Consider the following 16,718-nt stretch of genomic DNA (forward strand, 5'->3'; position numbering starts at 1 on the left):
TCTTCGGCTTGCAATCCTCCCCCCCTCTTCCTCCAAACATAACGATGGTCATTATGGCCAAACAGTTCTATTTTTGTTTCATCAGACCAGACGACGTTTATCCAAAAAGTACGATCTTTGTCCTCATGTGCAGTTGCAAACCGTAGTCTGGCTTTTATATGGCTGTTTTGGAGCAGTGGCTTCTTCCTTGCTGAGCGGTCTTTCACGTTATGTCGATATAGTACTCGTTTTATTGTGGATATAGATACTTTGTACCTGTTTCCTCCAGCATCTTCACAAGGTCCTTTGCTGTTGTTCTGGGATTGATTTGCACTTTTTGCACCAAAGTACGTTCATCTCTAGGATACAGAACGCGTCTCCTTCCTGAGCGGTATGAGGGCTGCGTGGTCCCATGGTGTTTATACTTGCGTACTATTGTTTGTACAGATGAACATGGTACCTTCAGGCATTTGGAAATTGCTCCCAAGGATGAACCAGACTTCCGGAGGTTTACAATTTTTTTTCTGAGGTCTTGGCTGATTTCTTTTGATTTTCCTATGATGTCAAGCAAATAGGCAATGAGTTTGAAGGTAGGCCTTGAAATACATCCACATGTACACCTCCAATTGACTCAAATTATGTCAATTAGCCTATCAGAAGCTTCTAAAGCCATGACATAATTTTCTGGAATTTTCCCAGCTGTTTAAAGGCACAGTCAACTTGGTGTATGTACACTTCTGACTCACTGGAATTGTGATACAGTGAATTATAAGTGAAATAATCTGTCTGTAAAAAATTGTTGGAAAAATTACTTGTGTCATCTACAAAGTACATGTCCTAGCCGACTTGCCAAAACTATAGTTTATTAACAAGAAATTTGTGGAGTGGTTGAAAAACGAGTTTTAATGACTCCAACATAAGTGTATGTAAACTTCTGATTTCAACTGTATATATATATATATATATATACATATATTAATAATCACTAAAGTCATGCAAGACAAGCAGCTTACTGTCTTTGTCAAACATATCATAATCAACCATATAATGCTCTATACAGATGTGCATCTATATGACCCTACCTCCTCATAGTCGTTTTCGGGTGACAGGAAGTCGTCTACAATGGCGACTCTCTGACCCAGCTGTTCGCTCAGTGCGTCCAGGAACCGGTCTGTATCAGAGGAGCGTGGCGGATGAGAGAACGTGTAGCGCCTCTTATTGAGACGGGCGTGGGAGGGTGGGCTGGCGGGGTAGTCGGGGGGCGAGGGAGGGGGGCTGTCCAGGCTGATGTAGGGGTTGGACTCGGCACTGGTCTGGGAGGTGAGACCTGGGGGGTAGAACTGGACCGGGGCAGGGGGGCTAGGGAGGGGCTCCTGCCAGGCGGAGGGAGGTGGTGGGGGGCCCTTATGGCTACCTGTGGAGAGGAACAATGACATCACTGCTCCTGTAGAGAAGAACATCTACCATTACATTGATCAACTATTCTATTGACCAAGGGTTGTAGATCACGCTAATGCACAATACAAGGTCTATTCATTTCTGCTGTTCTAACTATTTGGTTGTATGTTTTCATACCCAGTAGCTACCTGTGCTTGTGAACATATTCACACTCCACTGACTAACAGAGAGATAGGTGGACTCAACTCAAACTAGAAGATTACATGTGTCAGGCAAGCTGCAATTCAGATTTCAACCTGTTTGTAATGATGTTATTTTAACCAGATTTCAACTTGTTTGTAATGACGTTATTGTAACCAGATTTCAACCTGTTTGTATTGACGTTATTTTAACCAGATTTCAACCTGTTTGTAATGATGTAATACTTTTTTTACCCCTTTTTCTCCCCAATTTCGTGGTATCCAAGGGGCGAAGGTCGAGAGCCACGCGTCCTCCAAAACACAGCCCAACCAAGCTGCACTGCTTCTTGACACAATGCCCGCTTAACCCGGAAGCAAGCCGCACCAATGTGTCAGAGGTACAACTGGCGACTGTGTCAGCGTGCACTGCGCCGGCCCGCCACAGAAGTCGCTAGTGCGCGATGGTGACAAGGACTTCCCCTAACCCGGACGACGCTGGGCCAATTGTGCGGCGCCCCATGGGTCTCCCGGTCGGCTGCGACAGAGCCTGGACTCGAACCCAGAATCTCTAGTTGCACAGCTAGCACTGCGATGCTGTGCCTTAGACCACTGCGCCACTCGGGAGGCCCTAATGATGTAATTTTAACCAAATTTTCCTGGATGCGTCATAATTAACAACACTTCAAGTAAAGTGTTACCAGTTGGAGTAGCTACCTGTGTTAGCGTGCATGGACGGAGAGCTTGCGTGTTCGAGGACCTCCAGCTCTACCAGACTGTCCGCCGGAGGAGGAGCTCGAGCCTTCAGAGACTTGGACCTCTTCCCTGAGTACACGTTCTCCAGCTCAGCATACACCGCAGACAGCTAGACAGAGAGAAGAAATGCCCTTTCATATCGACTCAGATAGAAGAGATAAAAGCCAGAAGATAAGCCCCTAAGGAGGAAACAACCTAGATCAGTGGTCACTAGTCCTAGTTCCCAAGAGCCAATGAGTGTACAGGCTTTGGTTTCAACCTAACAGTGACACACCTGCTTGAATTAATGAGCCACTCACTGGGTCCTTGAGCAATTGAAGCCTGTGTGTTTTTTAGTGCTGGACTAGAGGAAAAAGCTGCTGACCTGGATTAGTGACCACTGTTTTAGTCATCCTTATTCTAATATATCCCATTTAGCAGACGCTTTTGTCCAAAGCGACTTACAGTAAGTCGGCTGGGGCCACTACTTTTACATATGGGTGGCCCCAGCGGGAATCGAACCCACGGCGCTTGGCGTTGCAAGCGCCATGCTCTACCAACTGAGCCACACAGGACCACTTCTCTCAGTCTCACTTGGGTACCCACGTTGGTGAGGTTGTTGGGGGTCTCTGGGAGGGACGTCCCGTCTCCTGACTGCCTCTCTCCTGGAGCCAGCCTCATCCCCATCTCCACTGGATCAGTACGGATCCCTACAGGAAACATATTGGATTAGGTTTCAGGCATTCCAAAAAATATGTCTTTCTCTATACCCATTCACTTGACTGGGTAGGTTTAAGCAAAAGCTCCACCTAGTGTCAGAAATATTTATTTGAATGCTACTTCTGACAATACTGATGACGATGGTGATAATAATGATGATGACGATGATATTGCCACTGATAGTAATAATGGTGCTACTTCTACTGGTGATGAAGATGATGATGAAGGACAAAGACAAACGCAAGTACCCATCCCCAGGTGAGTGCCGATGATGAGGTCGTCAGAGCTCCGCCCACGCATGCTGGCCCTGTAGGCGGTTCCTGTCACTCTCATGGAGCTGCTACGGCGATGCGGCTCAGGGGCGGGCTCTGGCTCAGGTGGGGGGGCTGGCGCTAGAATACACACAGTGTGTGTATGTCAGTGTACACACACACACACTGGCACAATCACAAATTTACGTTGTCTTTCACATCTACACATACACCCACCAAAATCACAAATGTACACGTAGATATCACATTTACTCACATAAGCACACACACAACCACACTTCCCACAACCCACCTGCAGCCTTGTAACCGAGGAAACGTGATATCTTGCTCTGGCAGTGCTCCTGCTCTTCGTAGGTCAGAAGCTGGTAGACAAACCGCCAGATCACCTGCTTGGCTGGCGTGTCCAACACCGGGAACACGTCCACAATCAGAGTGTCAACATTCCTGTCGCCACGGAGGAGGGGGCGGGGTTAGGGTACTCTGGCTGTCGAATCATTGGTCACGCTAATACAGTGGTCTTACAGAACTTTGCATAAAGAAAAAATTATGGTAACTTACTCTAGACAGTGTAATTGTAGGGCTGAGGTTTCTGTACCATGTTCTCTCAAACCAGTAGGTTATCTCTTCTTTCACACTCAATCTCTCAACATATTTAGTTTCTTTCTCTGATTTCTCTCACTTTCTCACACTCTCCCTCCCCCTCTACCTCACTTCCCACCCTCGACCCTCTGCCTCCCTTCCTATCCTTCCCACCCTCGACCCTCTGCCTCCCTTCCTATCCTTCCCTCCCTCCCCCATAACTTCCCTTCCTATCCTTCCCTCCCTCGACCCTCTGCCTCCCTTCCTATCCTTCCCTCCCTCGACCCTCTGCCACCCTTCCTATCCTTCCCTCCCTCCCCCATAACTTCCCTTCCTATCCTTCCCTCCCTCGACCCTCTGCCACCCTTCCTATCCTTCCCTCCCTCCCCCATAACTTCCCTTCCTATCCTTCCCTCCCTCGACCCTCTGCCTCCCTTCCTATCCTTCCCACCCTCCCCCTTTACCTCCCTTCCTATCCTTCCCACCCTCGACCCTCTGCCTCCCTTCCTATCCTTCCCTCCCTCCCCCATAACTTCCCTTCCTATCCTTCCCTCCCTCGACCCTCTGCCTCCCTTCCTATCCTTCCCACCCTCCCCCTTTACCTCCCTTCCTATCCTTCCCTCACTCCCCCTCTACCTCCCTTCCTATCATTCCCTCCCTCCCCCTCCCCCTCTGCCTCCCTTCCTATCCTTCCCTCCCTCCCCCTCTACCTCCCTTCCTATCCTTCCCTCACTCCCCCTCTACCTCCCTTCCTATCATTCCCTCCCTCCCCCTCCCCCTCTGCCTCCCTTCCTATCCTTCCCTCCCTCCCCCTCTACCTCCCTTCCTATCCTTCCCTCACTCCCCCTCTACCTCCCTTCCTATCCCTCCCTCCCCCTCACCTATGCTGGAAGAAGCTCTCCAGGGCCTTGCAGATGGTGTATCTCTCCTGGATGGTGAGCAGGTGCTCCAGCTGCTGTCCGAAGGTGCGTCCCTGGACCCTGATAGAGGGAGGCAGGATCTCAGCCACCCACTGCAGGGAGTTTATCACTGGGGAGCGGGGCACGCCTCCACCCGGGGACGCCCTACCTGGCCCTCCTGGCTGCTCTGGCTCGGCTAGCGTGAAGGTGGGGGGGCCTTCCTCTACGACCAGGGTGGGCATGGCACCGCTGCCCTGTAGCATGGAGACGACCTTCTCATGGGAACAACTCCTTCAGACACATATAGAGATACAGAGATAGTGTCAATATACTACAGACTCTCGACCATGATCACCACTACGCTCTTAGAAAAAAAGATGCTATCTAGAACCTAAAATGGTTCTTCGGCTGTCTCCTTAGGAGAACCATTTGAAGAACCCGTTTTGGTTCCAGGTAGAACCCTTTTGAGTTCCATGTAGAACCCTTTAAACAGAGGGTTCTATATTGAACCCAAAAGAGTTCTACATAGAACCAAAAAGGGGGTTCTCCTATGGGGACAGCCAAAGAACCTTTTTGGAACAATTTTTTCTAAGAGGGTACTATACATCCCTATAGAGTGGCATGGACACCACATTCTAATGGAAACAACTAAAAAGCCCGGAACCACAACCTTATATTGAAGTCTCTATACTACAGTATCTAAGGCTCTGATCCCTACCACAAACTACCACTGCAGAGGAAACTACTCCGCTGTTTATCCACACTCTAAGTAATTAACAAATGAATTCAATACAACACAGCTGTCAGGTAATGTTTTTCCATTCATCTATTTAAAAAACAAACAAGTTGTATTAATCCATCTCTACAACAGTGTGAGATATGAACACTGGTTTCAAAATCCAAATCCACACAAAGCATACAGTTAGCTACATGAGGTCAAAACAGAGCATTAGCCTGAATTAAATACAACAAGGGGAGGTTGGCTTGACAACATACAAACAAACGTATATGAACCAGTAAATCATATGTTTCTATATAAAACGATTAAGCCTAATTTAGAATGCTGTCTAACCGCATGTCAAGCCCATTGAGGAACAGGATGCGGTCTCCAGGTTTGAGCCCCGCCTTATCTGCTGGACTCCCTGGAGAGAGAGTGAGAGAGAGAGAGAGAGAGAGATACATAATATAGACTCCAGAGTCTGTGCTCACAGATGGACCTCCAGAAAGCCTCAGCTCATAGCTGGTGTGAACCCTGTGGCAACACAATGTCTCCACAGCAACATGACATACGGGTTGACAAAAAATATGCCTTGATTGGCACCAGTCTGTGCATTTGACACTTGCCCACATGATGTGTTGTGTGTGTATGTATGTATCCATGTGTCTAAGCAACCTACCTGGGATGACTGAGTCGATCCAGACAGGTGCATGGCCCCTGAGGGTGAATCCAAAACTTAGGTTCCCTTTGCAGACTCTCACCGTCCTGCAGTACAGATAGAAACACAACACACATGAATGGATATGACCTTGGTAAAGTGGTTCACTAACCCTAACCCTTGGTAAAGTGGTTCACTAACCCTAACCCTTGGTAAAGTGGTTCACTAACCCTAACCCTTGATAAAGTGGTTCACTAAGCCTAACCCTTGGTAAAGTGGTTCACTAACCCTAACCCTTGGTAAAGTGGTTCACTAACCCTAACCCTTGGTAAAGTGGTTCACTAACCCTAACCCTTGATAAAGTGGTTCACTAAGCCTAACCCTTGGTAAAGTGGTTCACTAACCCTAACCCTTGGTAAAGTGGTTCACTAACCCTAACCCTTGGTAAAGTGGTTCACTAACCCTAACCCTTGGTAAAGTGGTTCACTAACCCTAACCCTTGGTAAAGTGGTTCACTAACCCTAACCCTTGGTAAAGTGGTTCACTAACCCTAACCCTTGGTAAAGTGGTTCACTAACCCTAACCCTTGATAAGGTGGCTCACGCTTTAGGGAAGAGACTGGTGGAATGACATGGAAACAGAACATGTGAAAGTGATTGAAAAAGGACAGCTGTAGCCATGTGTCATTGTGTCCCCCAACCTGCACCCCCACCCTGCCTCAATATATGGCTTGTTACCATAGAAACTCCTCTGGGTAATACTTGGGATTAGTATGTCATCTAAAAACGACGTTGAATTGTCTAATTTAAAACCTATTAGAGTCTATGGAGGGTTGGCAGTAAACACTCTCCATTTCAGGTGTAAACAAATAAAAACATGCAGTTGGAAAGTAATAATGAGGTTACAACTACTCTACCTGCTGTACTGAAATACATATATCACTTCAGTGATTGGATTCATATACGAGGAACACTTTCAGAGACTATGTCCCAAATGACAGCATACTCCCTATTTATTGCACTACTTTTGACCCGGGTCCATATGGCTATAATCAAAAGTAGTCCACTATATAGGGAATAGGGTACCATTTGGTACACATTCAGAGTCTTGTACACTAGTTACTTTATGCCACAGCCAGAGTGAACAGCCCACCCTGCATTCACCTAAACATAGACACTCCATCCCCGAGGGATAATGTTGCTTCATTACTTGTTTGGAGAAGTTAGGCCCACAGAAAAAGATGGGCATTCCTTACTTCCTCTTTGCACTTCCGTGGACTTATTTGGATGATTTATTTATTTAGTCTGTTTGTTTCTCTCTCTAAGTATTTATAGTCTACTCTAGAGCATTAATATTCAGTGTTAGAGCAGGAAGCCAGCATCAAGGCACTTTCTATTCTTAAAAGAGTGACACTACCTTGAACTTTCAGGTATGCACCCTTACGGGAAAAAGCACATACATTTCACGTGAACACGTGAAGTGTTCCAAAAACACGTTTTCATGTGATGACATGTGATAACATGTAAAGCAACATGTGATAACACAAATCTACTCGTGAAATAATGTTATTTTTTTCTGTAAGGGCAGGTACAGTCAAAACAAGGCTTCGAATTGACAGTGATGTGTCTATTTGAACACACTCCTACACACAGCCCATGCTAGTATAGTAATCCCTGTCAAAAGTGCTACATTTAGCTGTAAATGTTAGCTAATTAAGTAATTGACAGGACTGGAGAGGAGAATTATCTGAAGCAGGGCAGTTCCATTAATGGCTAGAAATGACATGCCTATAGAATATAATTTATGTGATGTATTTCTTCAAACACATTGAATCAACGTACAGTACCAGTACATAGGCTGCAACATTATAACACAGAGACTCTGTCTGGGCCACTTCTCCAGATGACTAACTGATTCCTTCTATAATACCTGATCCAACATATCAATCATCAGCCAGCGAAGGCTTATCATCATAGTCAACTAAGACTCTGTACTATCATTGGCTAAGGCGGTCAACTAAAACTCTGTACTCTCATTGGCTAAGGCTAGGGTGGTCAACTAAAACTCTGTACTATCATTGGCCGACTGGCCGATTAGAGCCTAATTCACACTATAGGACAACACCAAGCCAAGGCGAGCTGTTACTGCACTGGCCTGGTTACGCATCCACCATCGTTTCTGGAACCATGCAATATGGTTCGGTACGGATCTGAAGTGTGAATCAGGTTAAAGACTCTTACCTGCGAAGGGCTGCAGCGTTTCCAGCGTGCCCTGCAGTGAGTGAGGTGGTCTTCCTGAGGCCACGGATGGGGGGCATCACGCCCTCCTCGGCATGCGTTCGGGGGACAGAGCTGGCCCGGGTGGACACCAGCAGGCGCTCCGGGTGGTCCTCGCTGCGGCTTCGGCGCAGGCGGTTGCGGCTGGGGTCGCTGAAGCTCCGCCCTTTGAGCCGGCCCATCAGGCTCTGGGACACAACGTCATCGAAGCGCTCCCGGTGCTTTTTGGGGATGAAGATTCTGGCAAACATGGAATAATAACATGAAACACTATTCTGTTATAGGCAATGGTCAGACCCACAGTCAGAGACAGCGAGGCTGCTAGAGACTTAGAAAAACCAGCACTGTTTCAGAGGAGAGAGAGAGAGAGATCGAAGGAGAGAGAAAAAGAGAGAGAGAGAGAGAGAGAGAGAGAGAGAGAAGGAGCGGTCCTTTCTTTTCTTTGGAATCCTGTTAGCTGTCAGTGGCTCCTCCCCCTAGGGTCCAGTCCACTCTAAAGCTAGATATTTGGGGCACCACAGGCTACCAACCAGGAACCCTGTGGTGGTTCAGTAGGTGCTCCTTGGAGAACACAACAGACTATAACAGGGTGGTGAACACAGACTCAAGAGACAGACACAGAGGGTTTCAATCCAAATCCTCCAGAAGCCAGTAAACACTATCCAGTACAGCAAGCCTTGATAGAACACAGATAGCATCCAGGTTGAGAAAAGGCGTCTCAGTTGATAGTGAAAAGCTTATAAATCCCATATAACGTTCTTTACAAACACATTTAGTCCAATCAGCATAAAGGAGACAGAAACAGTTAGGCTATCAGATGAGATGAGTTCTGTACGCAGCTTGGTATCCATATAACTGATGTGAAATCATCATCAGCAGCAACTCTCTATCCATAGAATCCCCTGGGAGAGAGTTGAGCGAGGTGAGACAGCAGATAGGGGAAGAGAGGAGGTAGGTCAACAGTAGCTCTACTGAGTGATTGTCTGTTGGTGGAGATGAGGATAGTGTAGACGCTTCCCTGAGTCTCTCTCACTAGCAGCTCCAGGTGTGAGCGCCCTGAAGAAGTGACAGCAGCACACAGCTACTGTACGGGAATGAGAGCAGACACAATCCCTCCGTATACCACCTCTAGAGAGAAAACTCCCCCTCTCTCCTTCTCTCTATATTGCTATTTCCCACTCCATCCCTGCTCTCTCTCTCTCTCTCTCTCTCTCTCTCTCTCTCTCTCTCTCTCTCTCTCTCTCTCTCTCTCTCTCTCTCTCTCTCTCTCTCTCTCTCTCTCTCTCTCTCTCTCTCTCTCTCTCTCTCTCTCTCTCTCTCTCTCTCTCTCTCTCTCTCTCTCTCTCTCTCTCTCTCTCTCTCTCTCTCTCTCTCTCTCTCTCTCTCTCTCTCTCTCTCTCTCTCTCTCTCTCAAGTATTGAATTGTTTCCATCAAATTGAGCTACAATACATTCGCAGAGGAAAAACTACACAGCTGTCAAACTTCAAACACAACTGTATAAAGTTCCCTCTATAGCACACATCCCACTGTTGAGAATAGAGTGATTCAACCAAGCAGAGGAAAGATTTGTCTTTGTTTCCAAGTTCCATTACAGTTTACATAATATGCTAATTATACAGTAGATGGTCTTCGAACACAGTAATGAAGACGCAAAGATGTAGTACGACCAGTCCTTGTAAACCTATAGTGAGTTTGTTTTAGAAGAGGAAAACTGTTGTAGTCCAAACATTGCCAATGTGGGTGTAGGAATAAAGCACAGGAGCAGCATACACTATCTTTTGCACTGGAATAGACATTTTGGGATATGCCTTGATCACCTACACACTATCCTTAAAGAATCAGCTGCCATAGTGGTTAGAGCGTCGGGCCAGTAACCGAAAGGTTGCTGGATCGAATCCCTGAGCTAACAAGGTAAAAATCTGTCGTTCTGCCCCTGAGCAAGGCAGTTAATCCACTGTTCCCCGGGCACCGAAGATGTGGATGTCGATTAAGGCAGCACCCCACACCTTTCTGATTCAGAAGGGTTGGCTTAAATGCGGAAGACACAATTCAGTTGAATGCATTCAGTTGTACAAGTGACTAGGTATCCCCCTTTCCCATGTATTTTGAATAGCTTGTATTCAGTTTTCTTGAGTGCTGAGACAATGAGTTGACACTGTCTGATAAGCATTAGAGCAGGTCAATTATAGAAGGAGAAGTTGGCACCTACTGTATCACACCATTAGACTAGTGGATTATAATAGTCAGATAGACAATACATACACTATAATTACATGCTTCCCAGCCAGACAGACAGCCAGCTAGTCCTGACCCTGCCACCTTGCCTCCTACGCACACCCTGCCATGCAGCCGCCAGCCAACAACTCCCTCTTTACCTGTCCACATTGTTGTTTGTGTGTGTGTGTCAGAGTGATTAACCAGCGAAGGGGCAGACGAGGGCGCTACAGCAGAATGTTATCCTTTGTGGAGAGCTCTCCAGTCACCTAAAGAGCAAAGCAATAGTGGAGCACAACAGACATTTAGCATACATGGAATGCAGCCTGATTAGGATAATTGGACATGTATAACATAATAGCAGATTCTGTGACTGGGAGATGTTTGGCTGGTTGAGGACAGGTGTGTGTGTGTGTGTGTTTGTATGTTTGTGTGTGTTTGTGTGCCCCAAACGGCTCCTTAAGTATCAACACATTTAGATACACAATATGTATGTAACACAATCAACACCAAAACTGACCGTGTCATACTCCTCCATACCTTCCACCCTGGAGAATACAGTAGGCTGGATGAGGGGTGAGATTGCTAAACATTCTTCTAAAAATGGGCCCTATTTGTAGTGTTCTCCATAGTCGATAAAATCAAAACAATGGGCAGGTTGGTGGTTTTTAATTGCGGCTGTTGTACATTTTCATATTTATCCACAGTATGGAGTCATCAGTCACAGTCCCTGGTTGCACCAGTAACACAGGTACAGAACACTCTCAACTGCCTCCCAGAGGAACAACCTGGCACTGCAGCAGGAGAACAGAAATATGAAAAGAGGCTGAGCACTTGACGACCTTGTACCTAGCCGGGGGGGATTCCGGTGGGGTGCCCCCACCCAGGCAGTGGCAGTGCTGGCAACACTAGCTGCAGTAACCCATGGTAAGGGGGTCACACTCGGACATTCAGAGAGGGGGTATATTATTGTGGCCCTGGTGGCACAAAATCAAAGACTGCATGGAGATGCTTGGGAATATGGTCAATACGGGGGACCGTGTTGTGGGTGTTTCAGGGAAAAGGTGTACATTTGACCTCCATCATATAGGACGTGACAATGGTTAATAAAATCTCTCAATTTCTTCCCAATTTATTTGTATTTTTTTTGCACAGTCTTGCAGGCATTCTCATACAGCTGCAACTGTATATGCATTCGTAAATCAAGACCTTTCTTGAGTTGGGCTCTGAGATGGTGCAACTGTTGAGAATGTGAGCCTATGGTTGTTGTGGGGAGAAAGGGTTGAGTGTGTATGTGTGTGTAAGAGTGTGTGTGTGTGAATGTGTGTATCCCACAACTGTTGCGAGGGAGTAAAAGATGTTAGGGACAATATAGGATGATTCACAATAATTGTTTGCTAATATAATAATTGCTTGCAATAATGTCATTTTGGTAATGGCGAGAATGGTGAGGTCAAATCCTTTGCATAAATTGCCTACATTACTACAAATATGAATAGCAAATATGGAAAATAAGAAACAGGATTTTTAAAATATATATACAGTTGAAGTCAGAAGTTTACATACACCTTAGTCAAATACATTTAACTGAGTTTTTCACAATTTGTGGTCAATCCTCAAGATGCGGGTGGACAAACAAAAACCCACAAATTCTGACAAACTCCAAGCACTGATTATGCTCGGAGATTCGATCTTGCAACCTTTCGGTTACTAGTCCAATGCTCTAACCACTAGGCTACCTGCCGCCCCAAATCACATTATTGTGGGAACACCTCCTCTAAGAGTATGAATTTGAACGTTTGAAAGGTTTGAATCCTAAGAAACCTGCATACACATTCTTTAAAGTACAATAGACCAACATATCTACTGTAGTAGGTTGAAGCTGTGTGCTGAAAAACCTTGGTAGAGAATTGTTGTGCTTGTGAATTTCCTTTCTTTTTCAGCTTCAGACCAATGCCTACTCCTCACTTAAAACATGTTTTTTCTTTTTAATATATATACACACACGTATATATACAGTTGAAGTCAGAAGTTTAAGTACAGTTTAGCAAAATACATTTAAACTCAGTTTTTCACAATTCCTGACATTTAATCCTAGTAAAAATTCCCTGTCTTAGGTCAGTTAGGATCACCATATTATTTTAAGAATGTGAAATGTTAGAATAATAGTAGAGAGAATTATTTATTTCATCACATTCCCAGTGGGTCAGAAGTTTACATACACTCAATTATTATTTGGTAGCATTGCCTTTAAATTGTTTAACTTGGGTCAAACATTTCGGGTAGCCTTCCACAAGCTTCCCACAATATGTTTGGTGAATTTTGGCCAATTCCTCCTGACAGAGCTGGTGTAACTGAGTCAGGTTTGAAGGCCTCCATGCTTTTTCAGTTCTGCCCACAAATCTTCTATGGGATTGAGGTCAGGGCTTTGTGACGGCCACTCCAATACCTTGACTTTGTTGTCCTTAAGCCATTTTGCCACAACTTTGAAAGTATGCTTGGGGTCATTGTCCATTTGGAAGACCCACTTGTGACCAAGCTTTAACTTCCTGACTGATGTTTTAAGATGTTGCTTCAATATATCCACATCATTTTCATTCCTCATGATGTCATCTATTTTGTGAAGTGCACCAGTCCCTCCTGCAGCAAAGCACCCCCACAACATGATGCTGCCACCCCCGTGCTTCACGGTTGGGATGGTGTTCTTCAGCTTGCAAGCCTCCCCATTTTTCTTACAAACACAACGATGGTCATTTTGGCCAAACAGTTCTATTTTTGTTTCATCAGACCAGAGGACATTTCCCAAAAAGTACAATCTTTGTCCCCATGTGCAGTTGCAAACCATAGTCTGGCTTTTTTATGGCGGTTGTGGAGTAGTGGCTTCTTCCTTGCTTAGCAGCCTTTCAGGTTATGTCAATATAGGACTCATTTTACTGTGGATACAGATACTTTTGTACCTGTTTCCTCCAGCATCATCACAAGGTCCTTTGCTGTTGTTCTGGGATTGATTTGCACTTTTTGCACCAATGTACGTTCATCTCTAGGAGACAGAACGTGTCTCCTTCCTGAGCAGTATGACAGCTGCATGGTCCCATTGTGTTTATACTTGTGTACTATTGTTGGTAGAGATGAACGTGGTATCTTCAGGCATTTGAAAATTGCTCCCAAGGATGAACCAGACTTGTGGAGGTCTACAATTTCTTTTCTGAGGTCTTGGCTGATTTCTTTTGATTTTCCCATGATGTCAAGTAAAGAGGCAATGAGTTTGAAGGTAGGCCTTGAAATACATCCACAGCTACACCTCCAATTGACTCAAATTATGTTAATTAGCCTATCAGAAGCTTCTAAAGCCATGACATAATGTTTGGGAATTTTCCAAGCTGTTTAAAGGCACAGTCAACTTAGTGTATGTAAACTTCTGACTCACTGGAGTTGTGATACAGTGAATTATAAGTGAAATAATCTGTCTGTAAACAATTGCTGGAAAAATTACTTGTGTCATGCACAAAGTAGATGTCCCAACTGACTTGCCAAAACTATAGTGGAGTGGTTGAAAAACGAGTTTTAATGACTCCAAACTAAGTGTATATGATTGCTATATATAATACAAATCGAGGTGAGGGCAATGGAAATGCATTTGGATGTTGATCTACTTCTGTTCTGTGAATGGCACTGTGTGCTCTTTTCGATGGATGGATCCCAGTCTTTTCAGGGTTATGGGATACGGGGGTCGGGGGTGGTCTGCCGGCCATTGGGATGAGAACCCAACTTGGGATGAGGAGGGCTTTAAGCGGGTGGAAAAGTGGGGACCAATTGGAGGTTTACTAAGTAGCAATGCAAATATCATGGTACAGCTATATAGACACTCAATCATCATGTTACTTTTTAATGGTACGTTTACAAACATATATTTTGATAAATAGAATTGAAAGTTGTATCTCATTATGGTAACTGGTGAAATAAGGATAGCCAGTTACAACTGTAATGGATTAGCAGATAATAAGAAAAAACGATCTGTATTTACCTGGCTAAAAGAGAAGGAATATAATATCTATTGTTTACAGGAAACTCATTCAACAATTTTAGATGAAGTTTTGTGGAAACAGGACTGGGGGGCGAAATATATTTCTCCCACGGGCAAAGAAATTCAAAAGGGGGGATGGTTTTAATTAACAGTAATTTTGATCCAAATGTGCAAATTGTCCAAACAGATCATCAAGGTAGATGGATTATTTTAAATGTTATTGGACAATAAACAGACATGGCTTATTAACCTATATGGTCCAAATAATGATGATCCAAGCTTCTTTGAAAATATATATAAGAAATTATCAATTCTACAAGCAACACTAGACTCTATTATTACGATGGGAGATTTTAATACGGTCTTAAATACCTCTATGGACCGTAAAGGAAATCACACTACAAACTATCACCCTCAGGCACTTAAGGAAATGATGAATGTCATGGATGTACTGGAATTAGTGGATATATGGAGGCTTAAATACCCTGACCTAGTGAGATATACATGGCGGAGGCTTAATCAAGCTAGTCGTCTTGATTACTTTCTTATGCCATTCTCTCTGGCACCAAAAGTTTAAAAAGTGTTGATAGGGGACAGAATGCGATCGCATCATCACATAATTGGCATATATATTATTCTTACAGAATTTCCACGTGGGTGAGGATATTGGAAATTTAATCAAAGCCTACTAGATGATAAATTGTTTAGAACTAGGACAGAAGAATTTACAACTGACTTTTTCAGACATAACATAGGTACAGCAAATCCCCTTATTGTATGGGACACTTAAATGTGCCTTTAGAGGCCATGCAATTCAGTACTCATCTATAAAACAAAAGCAATTTAGATCAAAAGAGTCCATATTAACAAAGGAAATTGAAGGACTAACAGTACAGTTAGATAGCAATAAAAACTGTACCATAGAGGCACAGAATAAGATACAGGAAAAATGAAATGAAATGGAGGAACTTATTCAAGAAAGATCCAGTGTAATATATTATAAAAATAAAGTGAACTGGATGGAATATGGGGAAAAATGCACCAAATTCTTTTTCAATCTTCAATATAGAAATGCTACCAAAAAAAAATGTTTTGAAACTTTATACAAATGATGGAGTCATGCATGATTCACCGAATTATATTTTGAAAGAGGAAGTAAAGTACTTTAAGAATATGTTTTCATTTTAGTCTCCTCCATCAACACTAACTGAAACTAATTGTGTGGATTTTTTTTCCTAATAGTAATGTAAAATTAACATCTGTACAGAAAGACTCATGTGAAGGCCAAATTACAGATGAGGAACTTCTTGATGCAATTAAAGCCTTTAAGGATGGGAAAACTCCAGGGCTGGATGGCATACAAGTGGAAGTATACCAAACTTTTTTTGATATACTCAGAGGACCATTATTAGCATGTTTTAACCACTCCTATATAAATGGAAGATTATCAGACACGCAACAAGAAGGTCTGATATCATTATTACTGAAATAGGACCCAAGTGGTATATATAAAGATCCAGTCCATTTAAAACATTTGAGACCGCTTACACTTCAGTGTTGTGATGCAAAAATCCTAGCAAAATGCTTGGCGCATAGAATTAAAAAAGTATTGTCAGATATTATTCATCCTAATCAGACAGGTTTTTTACATGGGTGATACGTTGGAGATAATATAACACAAGTACTGGAAACAATAGAATACTATGAAATATCGGGGACACTAGGCCTTGTTTTCATAGCTGATTTTGAAAAGACTTTTGACAAAGTACGACTGGAGTTTATATATAAATGCCTAGAATATTTCAATTTTGGGGAATCTCTTATAAAATGGTTTAAAGTTATGTATAGTAACCCAAGGTGTGTCACAAAAAATGTCGTACTCGTCACAGAAAATGTCGTACTGGAGAGAAGAGGACCAAGGCGCAGCGGGAATGTGAATACTCATACTTTAATAGACTCAAGTAAGGCATCCACAGGAAAACAATAACACGACAGCAACAGTTTGCAGGCTAACAAACGCAGTGCAAAACAACTACCCACAACCTATATAGGACTTCCAATCAAAGGCA

General features: G+C 44.0%; 1 protein-coding gene across 5 annotated transcripts in view; it reads right to left on the bottom strand.

Annotated features, from left to right (window-relative positions):
- Nucleotides 1–16,718, bottom strand: part of LOC115205507 (delphilin-like) — a 53,241-nt gene that overhangs the window by 16,088 nt on the left and 20,435 nt on the right. For all 5 annotated transcript variants that reach the window (XM_029771588.1, XM_029771570.1, XM_029771578.1 and 2 more), the window contains 9 exons: nucleotides 8,375–8,650; nucleotides 6,156–6,241; nucleotides 5,831–5,900; nucleotides 4,741–5,049; nucleotides 3,573–3,724; nucleotides 3,257–3,400; nucleotides 2,895–2,998; nucleotides 2,271–2,418; nucleotides 1,062–1,393 (listed from right to left, as the gene is read on the bottom strand). In XM_029771588.1, coding sequence (XP_029627448.1) covers nucleotides 1,062–1,393; nucleotides 2,271–2,418; nucleotides 2,895–2,998; nucleotides 3,257–3,400; nucleotides 3,573–3,724; nucleotides 4,741–5,049; nucleotides 5,831–5,900; nucleotides 6,156–6,241; nucleotides 8,375–8,650 — 1,621 coding nt within the window. The remainder of the gene's footprint in view (nucleotides 1–1,061; nucleotides 1,394–2,270; nucleotides 2,419–2,894; nucleotides 2,999–3,256; nucleotides 3,401–3,572; nucleotides 3,725–4,740; nucleotides 5,050–5,830; nucleotides 5,901–6,155; nucleotides 6,242–8,374; nucleotides 8,651–16,718) is intronic.

Source organism: Salmo trutta, chromosome 1, assembly GCF_901001165.1.
Source record: "Salmo trutta chromosome 1, fSalTru1.1, whole genome shotgun sequence".
Taxonomy (NCBI): Eukaryota; Metazoa; Chordata; class Actinopteri; order Salmoniformes; family Salmonidae; genus Salmo; species Salmo trutta.